At 43.6% G+C, this 12,706-nt stretch overlaps 1 protein-coding gene across 1 annotated transcript in view; it reads right to left on the bottom strand.

Annotated features, from left to right (window-relative positions):
- LOC122564274 (uncharacterized protein C6orf201 homolog) overlaps positions 1-11,183 on the bottom strand; it is a 113,534-nt gene extending 102,351 nt beyond the window's left edge. Inside the window, exon 1 of the mRNA XM_043718949.1 lies at positions 10,736-11,183. Coding sequence (XP_043574884.1) covers positions 10,736-10,898 — 163 coding nt within the window. The 5' untranslated portion in view covers positions 10,899-11,183. The remainder of the gene's footprint in view (positions 1-10,735) is intronic.
- Positions 11,184-12,706: the final 1,523 nt, after the last annotated feature.

The raw sequence follows: 12,706 nt of genomic DNA, 5'->3' as shown, positions 1-12,706 counted from the left end.
ATTCAGAAAGATGAATTTAGAAAAAAACTTCGCATGGAGTTGTGGCACAAAAAAAACCTGTAGGTCTAAACCCTCCAACATCTCTGTTTTCTACCATCTCAGCTGAAATCCCATTTCCGCTTGCTAGGTTAATCGATGAATGTTCTGTTTCATACAGCTTGCCACCTCAATAATGTATATTCTATTCTTAGGTAAGACCTTCATGTTTATCACTTTCAGGCACAAACCGTCCTAATGAACAATTTTTGCAGAACTTGTACAACTCCTCTTTTGGAACTTGCATTGATAAATACAGTTCTTCTATAGGGACAAGTCTTTTCAATGAGGCAATTTATTTCTTTGTGTTGATCACTTTCAAGCCATATTTCAATTCATAATCTGTAAAAATTTAAAGTATAGATTACTTTTAGCTGATTGCTTTTGTATTTAGCTTTGCTGACCTAGTGAGGTCACTAATGTTTTCCATCACTTGTATTGAGTGTTGGGTGTGGCTTTTGGCCTTTACTTCCACACAGCTCTCATCACTGCTTTAGAACACCTACTATTCAATTTCTTGCTCATCTAATTATTTAGAGGAATGTTTACTTTAGTTACTGAAAGATCTTGTTTTACTTGTTTTACCTTTTTACCTTCCTGCCTCAGTCAATTCTGTTTTATGAACAGTCCAATTTTAATCCTGTAGCTCCATGTACTGTACAAACACTCCTCCTCCCACCCAGCACAATCCTCCCAGGTACGTGCCAGTGAGACCTATATTTTGTCACCTCAAAAACACTCAAATACTGGGCACCATATTGAAACTAGTCAGCAGAGACAAGAACACAAATCATTCAAGAGGCATGACTAATGCAGCGAAGCCAGACCCAGAGCTAAAGCAAACAAGACTTCGGGTTGCTCTAACAGAAATATCAAGGATACGTGAAAGTCATAATTCTGTCAAGGCAGAAGCCTTTGGTCAGATCATATCTAGAATACAGGGCCCAACTGAAGCTCCCTCTTGTGGGGACTAATGCTAGTGGCATTCTAACCAATTCAGAGGTGTGTGTAAACAATTGATTCTTAGTTTAAAGAAAAGGCGTTACTTCAGCAGACTTAAAGAGCTGGGTCTATTTACATGAGACCTTCGTTGAGCTGAATGAAAGTGAAATGACACATTTGCTGAATATCTGAAAAAAACAGAGAAAACTACAAATACTTGGCAGATCAGGCAGCATCAGTGGAGAGGGAAATGGAGTTAACGTTACAGCTCCTGAAAGGGAGCTGGGACAAATATTGGCAGCATAGACAGGCAGGAGGCTGGAAGAACACAGTAGGCCAGGCAGCATCACGAGGTGGAGAAGTCGACGTTTCAAGTGTAACCCTTCTTCAGGCAGCAGTCACTTAACAGTTGACAACAATATATTCAATGTGGTGCCTGGACTAATTCTGAACAGCTGAAGGAGTTGGCGAGGTCTTTTCTGGATTATTTTTCCCAGTTTGGCCTTCAACGTATTTTTTTCTGTTGTCTGTCTACCCCTGGAGTTAACATGATTAAGATTTTTATGAAGATCTGGAGCTCGGGTTGTGGTTGGAGTTGTTGGTCGTTTTGCCAAGCTGGTTGATGTTTTTGCAAACGCGTCACCCCCCCAACTGGGTGATATCTTCAGTGCTGTGTAGCCTCTGGATGAAGAGCTGTAGTTGTGATCTGCCCAGAATTTATACGGTTCAGTCTGTCACAGCGGATGGTTCTATTTCCGGTTTTGTACTCTAGTGGTCTGTAGATGTGGTCTATTTCAGTGTGTTTGTTTATGGAACCAGTGGCTGACTGCCAGGCCTCCAGGAATTCCCAAGCTTGTCACACAGGATTGTGTGTTTACATGGGGCGTGGAGTTGAGGGGCAAAGTAGGAAGGATCTAGACAAGAAAGTTGAGTGGCAGTTTCTTTTCTGCATATCTTTCCGATATGTTGATAGGCAAGCCCACTCTGTAACCAATGACAGACAATATTGAGCAGTTGATCAACAAAATCCAGCTCACCCCAGTACTGCACTTAGATGGGAACTGGAAATTTGCAGCTGTTATTTTCAATTAAAATTAATGCCAAGAACCTTCTTTGAGGGAGTGCTAGAGTGCTAGAGTCAGCTTGTTATTACCTGGTCAGAGTTCCACAGTGGCCATTGCTGCATCAGGGCTTGTGGCTACAAAATCTCAGCTCCTGCTCCCACAGTGGTCCTGACCCCCACTTTGGAGAGCCCTGCTTTAAACATCAGAGACTGAAGACCCAGTCCATTCCATCTCTTCTCATAGAAGAGATGGAATCCTTCTATCCTAGGAATGAGTTTAGTGAAGCTTTGTTTACACTTGCCTTCAGGTGATTGGTAGAAGGAGTAAAGGATCATAACAAAAACTTTTCGCCCAGAGGGTGGAAGGTGTCTGGAATTTTCTGCCCTGGTTTGGTGGTCGAGGTGGAAACCCTTGACTCATTTAAAAGGAATCTGGATCCACACCTAAAGCACCGTAACCTTCAAAGTCCAAGTGTTGGAAAGGGGAGGTGGCTAGTTTATGCAGCCAGCATAGGCACAAGGAGGGATTATATCAAAGAATTTATAAATTTGTCTAGCAATTGTTCTAGTGCCACCTTGGACTGAGTAGATTCATTTGTCCAGATGGGATAAATGGTAATGGAACATGACAGAATGAAACATAAGACAAACAAAGAGGTACTTGAAATTGCAACAGCAAGAGGAACTCTAGAAAGTGACATCCAGGAGGGAGAATGTTAGCCATTTGATCAGAGTTATGGTGAACGCCTCTAGAGGGTAAAGAGTCTTCCTGTCCAACATATCTATGTCTCTAAAACTTCAGGTATTTCAGAGCTTGCCAAAACGTCTGATACAGATGTCAATGTGCAAAGCTCCCTGCAAGCAACATGATACCCTTTGATATCATTTTAATAAGGTTAATCCAAACATCACCATAGTGCAATTATATAATGCTAGTTCAATGTTTGCAAGTCAAAGCCATAGAAGACCTGCTGGCACACTTGAAATTTCAATCTTTCTCTTCCACTGCATCCTGTTTGGCCTGCAATGAAAACACAATATCAAATGGCAGACTGTTCCCAGAGGACTGTGCAATTGGGAAGCATGCTTAATCCTTCAATCTGCCAGCTGCAGATCCACCGTCCATGACAGCATCGGTAAGAATGACCAGCAGACAATCCCTGTGGAGACCAAGTCCCGCCTTCCTATTGAAAATAACCTCCATCGTGTTGTGTGGCACTATCACTGTGTTAAATGGGCATCAAGACTGGGCATCCATGAGGTGCTGTGGGCCATCAGCAGCAGCAGAATTGTACTCCAGAATAATCTGTAACGTCACGGATTGGCATATCTCCCAGTCAACCATTATCATTAAGCCAGGGGATTCAATGGACAGTAAAGGAGGGTATGCCAGGAGCAGCACCAGGCATACCTAAAGATGAGATGTCAACCTGGTGAAGCTACCAAACAGGACTACTTGATGTCAAACAGCACAATCAACAAGTGATTGACAGAGCTAAGTGATCCCACAACCAATAGTTCAGGTCTAAGCTCTGCAGTTCTGCCACATCCAGTCACGAATGGTGGTGGACAATTAAATAACTCACTGGAGGAGGAGGCTCCACAAATACCCCCATCGTCAATGATGGAAGGGCCCAGCACATCAGTCCAAAAGATAAGGCTGAAGCTTTCACAGCAATCTTCAGCCATCTTTGCCTCCTCCAGTGGTGCCCTACATTACAGATATCAGTCTTCAGCCAACTCCATTCACTCCATGTAACATCAAGCAATGGTTGGAGACAATGAATACTGCAAAGGTTACAGGCCCTGACAACATTCTGGCAATAGTACTGAAGACTTGTGCTGCACAACTTGCTGTTCCCCTAGTCAAGCTGTTCCAGTATAGTTACAGCACTGGCATCTCCCCGACAATGTGCAAACTTGCACAGCTATATCCTGTACATAAAAAGGACAAATCCAACCCGGCCAATTACTGCTCCATCAGTCTACTCTCGATATCAGTAAAGTGATAGAAGGTGTCATCAACAGTGCTGTCAAGCAACACCTGCTCAGTGATGCCCAGTTTGGGTTCCACTCAGCTCCTGACCTCATTATAGCCTTGGTTCAAACACGGATGAAAGAACTGAATTGCAGAGGTGAGGTAAGAGTAATAGCCCTTGACATCAAGGCTGTGATCGATCGAGTGTGGCATCCAGGAGCCCTATCAAGACTGGAATCAATGGGAAACTAGGGGCAAACTCTCCAGTGGTTAGAGTCATACCAGACACATGGGAACTTGATTGTGGTTGTTGGACGTCAGTCATCTCAGCTCTAGGACATCTCTGCAGGAGTTCCTCAGGGAAGTGTCCTAGGCTCAGGAATCTTCAGATGCTTCATCAATGACCTTCCTCCATGATAAAGTCAGAAGTGAGGATGTTCGCCGATGACTGTACAATGTTCAACATCATTTGCGACTCCTCAGATACTGAAGCAGACAATGTCCAAATGCAATATGATCTGGACAATATCCAGACTTGGGCTGACAAGTGGCAAGTAACATTTGCGCCACACAAATGCCAGGCTATGGCCATACCAATAAGAGACAATCTAACCGCTGCCCCTTGACATTTAATGGTGTTACCACTACTGAATTCCCCAATATCAACATCCTGGGGTTAACATTGACCAGAAGCTCAACTGAACTCATCACATAAACACAACGGCTACAAGAGCAAGTCAGAGTCTAGGAATACTGCAGTGAGTAACATACGTCCTGTCTCCCCAAACCCTGTGCATCATCTACAAGGCACACGTCAGGAGTATGACAGATAACTCCCACTTGCCTGGATGGGTGCAGCTCCATCGACATTTCCGGAGCTTGACACCATCCAGGACAAAGCAGCCCAATTGATTACACTACATCCACAAGCATCCACTCCCTCCACCATTAGTGTTCAGTAGGAGCAGTGTGTACTATCTACAAGATGCATTACAGAAATTTGCAAAGATCCTCAGACAGCACCTTCTAATCCATGACCACTCTCATCTAGAAGGACAAGGGCAGCAGATATATGGGAACACCACCACTTTCAAGTTCACCTCCAAGACACTTACCATCCTGACTTGGAAATGTATCACCATTCCTTCACTGTCACTGGGTCAAAATCCTGGAATTCTCTCCCTAACGGCATTGTGAGTCACCCACAGCAGATGCTTCAAGAAGACAGCTCACCACCACCTTCTCAAGGGCAACTAGGGACAGGCAATAAATGCTGGGCCCAGCCAGCAATGCCCACATTCCACAAGTGAATTTTTTTTTTAAAAAGTAGTACAAGCATACCTGATGAACAAACTGCTCCTGGTGTAAGTATATTCCTCCTTAAGGTGTAAGCAGACCAAAACTGTACACAGTGTTGTAGGGTGGTCAGAGCAATGCTTTGCAACGTGGGAGGTGCTGTATTTCAGGTACGATAATAGATCAAGGTGCTCTCTGGTGGATGTAAATGTTTGTGTGATACTTTTCAAAAAGCAGGTGATTTGCCTTGGTGTCCTGACAAACAGGTGGGACAAATGTACACCCACACAGGAGACTGCAGGATCCTCCATCCCTGTGAATTAAGGGTCAGGAAATTGGACTAACTTCAATTCAAACCTGTGCTCTTTTCTGCTTGAATTTCTCAAACTTTCAGTACTCAATACTCCATATCCACCTAGAAAACCAAGTCAATATCCTGTGTCCCTAATGAACGAACATTCAGACTCATGTAGCAAGGAAACTTTCAGGCACTACTGAACTGTTATAGAATCATAGAATCCCCACAGTGTGGGAGCAGGCCATGCAGCCCATTGAGTCCATACTGAGCCTCTGAAGAGCATCCCATCCAGACCCATCCCTCCCACTCTACCCTTGTAACCCTGTACTTCCCATGGCTAATCCACCTACCCTATATATCTCTGGATACTATGGGCAATTTAGCATGGCCAATTCACCGAACCTTCACATCTTTAGACTTCTTGGAAACCTCTTCCACTAAATTTCCAAACATTTGAACACTGACTGGGCCAAGTGACTAATTCAAACTGATTTGCATAATTGGCCAAAAACAGGACTGAAATTATTTCCCCTCCCCAATGGAGTGACCTTGGTGGACATGCTATAGCAGTCACCACACCTGCTCAATGTTAAAAAAGTCATTAATGAAAACAGAAAGTGCTGGGCAAACGCAGCAGATCTGGCATCATCTGTAGACAGAGAAACAGTTAACTTTTCAACTCGGATTCGAGAGTTAACTCTGCTTTTCTGTCCACAAATGTTGCCAGACCTGCTGACATTATCCAGCACTTTCTGTTTTTATTTCAGTTCTCTAGCATCTAGTATTTAATTTTTGTTCAATAAACCAGTTACAGGTGCTCCCTGTGTTCACCATACTTTCGGGAGATGTTCCATTCTGATAGAAAGTCACAGACCCGAAACATTAACTGTTTCTCTCTCCACTGATGCTGCCAGAACAGCTAATTTTCTTTTTGTATTTACTTCAGACCTCCAGAATTCTCCAGCATTTTGCTTGTGCATTGGGACGGTCATACGTTCCTGGCAGCCCACAAACAGTGCACCTGTGCCCTCCTTGATCAGTTTGCAGCCATTGAGGAATGTTAAGTCATACCACCTGCTGGATGTTGAATGGAGCCCAGTGTACAGATGCATAGGGCCACCCTGGTGTTGACTGCCACAAATGGATGATTCGGTGCTGAACGTCAATCCTTGGTTTGGCAGGTGGCATGACTCAAATGCCCAGTCCTGGAGTCAACCGAACACGCTGCCTTCTCTGTAAAGCTGAGGTGGCCTGTGCCTTTGCTGCACAGCTTCCATCTGCTTTCCCTCCTGCACCATCTTCTATCAGCCTTTGCAGCTCTCTCCTATTAGCTCCTGCTGTTACGTCTCCCCATTATGTCACAGCACCAAAGACAAAACAGAACACCAGCATGACAATGTTGGGACAATTGAGAGACAACATGCTTGTGCAACATCACTCTCCGAGTTCATAAGGACATCACAGCAGCCAAAAATTAAAAATACTGTATGGAAGCAATAATTCCTTTAAATAGAACTTAAGCAGCATGCTTCCCACTGTTAAGAGAATGATCTCTTAGGCAAGATTAAGATTTAATTAAGTTGAGTGCTTCCACAGCATGAAGTTTTGTGAATGGACTCTTATTTAAATACAACATTCTGATTTTTATATTTTAGTAATTTATGTTCCCAATACGGGCAACTGCCAGGGTTGCCTAAGTGTGGTTTCAAGACTAAATTACTCCGGGACACAAACAGGCACAGTCTCATTGTTCCACTCATTTTACATTTGAGAAACCGAATGTATGATGATACAAACAAGCAACAAAAATGGGCCACATGGCCCTTTGAGCCTGCTCCGCCATTCAATAAGATCACGGCTGATCTGACTTTAACCTCAACTCCACATTCCTGCACGTCTCCGATAATTTTTCATCCCATTGGTAATCAAGAATCTATTTACTTCTGCCATAAAAATATTTAAAGATTCCACATCCACTGCCTTTTGGAGAAGGGTACTCCAAAGATGGATAACTCTCTGAGCGAAAATGTGTTTTGTCATCTCTGTTTTAAAATGGGCAATCCCTTATTTTTTCTAAACTTTGACCCCCCAATTCTAGATTTTCCCACTTGAGGAAACATCGTTTTGACACCCACCCAGTTCAGTCCCCTCAGGATCTTATGTGGTTCAACTGGATCATGTCTGGCCTCATAAGGCAATCTGCTCATTCCAGGTATTAGTCTAAGAAACCTTCTCTGAACTGCTTCCAACACATTAACATCTATAAGTCCATTGACCAAGACACAGTACTCCAGATGTGGTTTCAGCAATACCCTGTATAAATTGGTGAAATGATGTGGAATTTAGACTCTAGATTGTCAGTCTTTCCTTGCTTGCGCATGGGGAAGAGATCCAATGACTTTCTACACTGGCAAAAAGAATGCTTTTAACAAAATTGTAAAACACTGTAAGAGTCAGAACCTGAAACAAGAACCAAAGATGCTGGAGATACTCATTTTGTTCAGATAAAAAGGGACACTGACCTGAAACATTAATTCTGTTCCTCTCACAGATGCTGCCAGGCGTGTTCGATATTTGTAACAAGCCATGGTACATCAGTATAAATACATCAGTATTTGTGTGGTACGCAATGTAATGGATGCATTCAGTTCAAAGAATCATAGAATCACTACAGTGTGGAAGCAGATCATTTGGCCCATCGAGTCCATACTGAACCTCTAACCAGCATCCCACCCAGACCCAGACCCCTACCCTATCGCTGTAACCCCACATTTCCAATGGCTCACCCACTGAGCCTCTACATCCCTGGACTCTATGGGGCAATTTAGCATGGCCAATCCACTTATCTTTGGACTGTGGGAGGAAAACCATACAGATACAAAGAGAATGTGCAAACTCCACACAGTCACCACCACTAGGTGGAATCAAACCCAGAACGCAGCAGTGCTAACCACTGAACTACCATGCTACCCCAGTTAACACCACTAACTACTGGCAAAACAGGAACAGTCTAATAATATCATCTGTAACTTGATACAAAACTGTTCTCATGGATATTAAGTTGAATAAAATATTCGGTTTCAATTTGTAAAGTCAACAATTTTCATTATTTTTTGGGATAGGCTCAATGTTGTTTGTGGTAAAATACCCAGTTTCAGTGCTGTACCATGACAATCATTGAAGAGTACTATGTTCCTGGTGGTGGTATTCTTTAAAACCAATTTTTGGGATGTGGGCTTTACAGACAAATCTGGAATATCTACCTATATCTAGTTATCCTGAGGAGATGGTGGTGACTTCTAAAGTAAGGCAACCAAATGGTTGGCTAGACCATTAATAAGGATCAACTGACATTGAACTGGAGACATACGTAGGCTGCAATGAGTGAGAATGGCAAATTTCCTTCCCTAGTTTATTGTTCCTGCATAAAAGAATCCTGCTACAAGTATACAAGGCCTATCTCCTTTTCCACCTATCCACTCCACCCTCTCCTCCCTGACCTATCACCTTCATCCCCTCCCCCATTGACCCATTGTACTTTATGCTACTTTCTCCCCACCCCCACCCTCCTCTAGCTTATCTCTCCACGCTTCAGGCTCTCTGCCTTTATTCCTGATGAAGGGCTTTTGCCCAAAACATCGATTTCGCTGCTCCTTGGATGCTGCCTGAACTGCTGTGCTCTTCTAGCACCACCAATCCAGAATATGGTAACACCACACCTGGAGTGGATTTTTTCCTGGGATCTATCACAGAATCCCTAAAGAGTGCAAAGAGGCCATTTAGCCCATCACATCCCACATAGACCCAGTCCCCTGCAACCCCTCATTTAGCATGGCCAATCCACATAACTTGCATATCTTTATACCATTGGAGGAAACTGGAGCACCCAGATACAGGAAGAACATGCAAACTCCATTCAGACAGTCAACCAAGGGTGGAATTGAGCCTGGGAATCTGGTGCTGTGAGGCAGTAGTGCTAACCACTGAACCACCATGCCACCCTAAACTGAATTAATTCCCGAGCCCAATTCTTTGATGTGCAGAAAGAAGTCTCATTGAAACAATTTAAAATTCTTGGAGGGATTTATTAAATAAATTTGGAGAGATAGTTTCCTTTAGCTGGTGAGACTACAAGTAAGAGCATAGTCCCAAGGATAAAGGATGATTGGAGATTGAGACAAGGATTGTAAATCTTTGGAATTCTCTAGTCCAGAGAGTTCTGAACACCCAACCACTCAGTATGCTCGAGTCTGAGATTGATACATTTTTGGATAGGGCAAATTTCTGTGGAGGTTGAACAGGTTCCAGAGGCCATATGCCTACTTATGGTTCAAAGGACAGTAATGAACCAGAAGACATTGGTTCCCTTGCAATCCAACAGCTTCACGGTCACTCCTATTGAAAGGGTCATGGAGATGTATAGTCAGAAAGAGGTACAGCACAGAAACAGACCCTTAGGTCCAACTCGTCCATGCTGAGCAATTATCCTAACCTAATCTAGTCCCATTTGCCAGCATTTGACTCATATCCCCTTAAACACTTCCTATTCATATACCCATCCAGATGCCTTTTAAATGCTGTAATTGTACCAGTCTACACCACTTCCTCTGGCAGCTCATTCCATACACGCACCATTCTCTGTTTGAAAAAGTTGCTTGTTAGGTCCCTTTTAAATCTTTCCCCTCTCACCTTAAACCTATGCCCTCTAGTTCTGGACTGCACCACCCCACCTTGTCTATTTATCCTATCCATGCCCCTCATGGTTTTATAAACCTCTCTAAGGTCACCCCCTCAACCTCTGTCGCTCCAGGGAAAACAGCCCCAGCCTGTTCAGCCTCTCCCTGTATTATTTTAATTCTATTGGTTACTTTTTTTAAAAAAATGGGCACGAGAGAAACCACACGAATGCAAAACGAGGAAGTAGACCCACATAAACATTGTGTGACTTGCTCGAACTTTTGACCACAGGTGGGGGAGGGGTCAAACTTCCACCAAGTATTCCAGTGGGAAATTCAATCAATCCCTGTCTCCCGCCCAAACCTTGCCAACTTAACAGGTAGAGTTTGGAGTGGACATTTTATTTAACCGCAAACTATAATGCATTAGAATTGTTTTTACTCACTTCTCTCCTGGGTGGTGCTCTGATCTTTGTTGGGAAGTCTGGTGTGGATTCGTGAGAGCCTCAGACATGTGGCAGAAATATTAGGGTCCTGTTTGGGCAATTCATTATTTTTGGGAATGGAAAATAAAGGAGGGAGGTTTAGCCGCGTGTGACGCCTTGGCATTTTTTGGTGTTAAGGAGACATTTGCTTAGTTACTTAAAACTTCCAATGGCACATTTATACGCATCTACATGAGGGCACCCTATCGCCCATAGTCTTATCTGTTCACCGCTACCTACTTTGACAAGAAGTGTGTGTGTGTGTGTGTGTGTGTTAATGTTTGAAAGATCAAATTACATTAGTCAGACAGCATCCTTTCTCCCGCTTCCTCCTCCACCCTCCCTCCCTCTGTCAATGACTAACCAGGAGGGAGCTGCAATCTTCAGAGAACGCAGCTCCATCACAAAACCCATTTGACGTGACGTTCATCATGAAACTGCCCCCCTTCCCCCCACCCCGGCCTCAGATGATGAGACATCTCGAACCACCCGCTCATTCACCCAAAGCAGTGTCCAGTGTCGTGAGTTCCAGTCGAGGAATCGGATGTGGTCAAGTTGTGAATCCTTAAGGGATTCGGCACTGATTAAAAATCAACTTCCGTGGGAAAAGAAAAGAGCTTCTGAGCGCCTCTTGTCCTAATATCCTTCTGTTGTGAAGACACACACACAAGTCCTCGCCTGCAGTACGCGTTTTGTAATACTGTTGGATTTTCATGGGACACGAACAAGGACAATTCACCAAATTTATTCCCAGTGGGAAACAACGTAAGAGGTTGATTCTAATGTGTGTTCCCTGGCCTCACATTGCTCCCAATTTTATTTTGGGAACCTTATTTAGCAGCTTTGCCTAGCTGGAACCAAAGGGGTTAAATGCAGCCCTAGTGGGTAGATGGAACTCCTTCCTATTCCATTGGCTGGTTAGTCTCTGGCATGTTTTCGACTCGGCTGTGCCACAGACGGCTTCCTTGGGTCCAAACCCCTATGGTCAGACTTTACCTCAAACAATGATTATCTCCAAGGTGGTTAGTCACAGGTTAATTGTCAGATAACAGACATGTTCAGCCATCAGTAAGCAGACAGCAAATGCCAGAATATTCCCACCAGGACACAATGAGCAGCACAACTCACCATATACTGTAATATGTGATTCCATTGCCACCATCCTCTACCACAGAATGGATGGAAGAATAACAACATGATTGAAATACACAGATTGAGTAACATCTGTTTTCAATAGTGGTGCAGACTGAAACTTGGATGAAATTGTATGTATTTCCAATTCCAAGTTCCAGACTGTGTGTTCTCGCAATTGTCATCCCAAGTTCTAAAGTTTCCAACTCTGGCTACTTGATCCAATAGCCATTTGATCCATCTCGACATCAACAATTCATTCCTCATCGCACCCAACTGTTCCTGAAATCACTCCCGGGCTTTCACTTCTACCCCTCGCTGTGTTCCAAGATCCACTCTGTAAAAGTGCTAAATGTTAAGTAACGTTGATACTTTGAAGTCTGTTACATTCTTTAACGTATTATCGATTTTCAATTTATTTTGGTAAATCATCAGTTGATATGATTTCGAAATCCTTAAATTCTGTGCGATCTGGCAGAACCATTCCTTTACCAAGGCTAAGAAACACTTCTTAAATAAAACCTACAGGAAGTATTCAGGATTAAATTAAAGGACTAGAAAAGACAGAGTGTGGTTCATTGCAAGATCTTACTTGAACTGTTCTGATTTGGTTTGTACAGATTAACCCGTCTGTTCGACCTGAGTAAGAAACTGATGTTGACTTACCCTAAGTCAATGGGGGCGGCACGGAGGTGAAGGCGGTGGAAGAATTGTTCGATGTCACGCCGCGTGTTGAACTCATTAATCCGGGAGCGTTCACCCCATCCACCTGGACACCACCCTCTGACGACCCCTTCTCCC

This window comes from Chiloscyllium plagiosum, chromosome 29, assembly GCF_004010195.1.
Source record: "Chiloscyllium plagiosum isolate BGI_BamShark_2017 chromosome 29, ASM401019v2, whole genome shotgun sequence".
Classification (NCBI taxonomy): Eukaryota; Metazoa; Chordata; class Chondrichthyes; order Orectolobiformes; family Hemiscylliidae; genus Chiloscyllium; species Chiloscyllium plagiosum.
The sequence above is the reverse complement of the archived record's forward strand: the minus strand, read 5'-3'. Positions and strand labels throughout refer to the sequence as shown.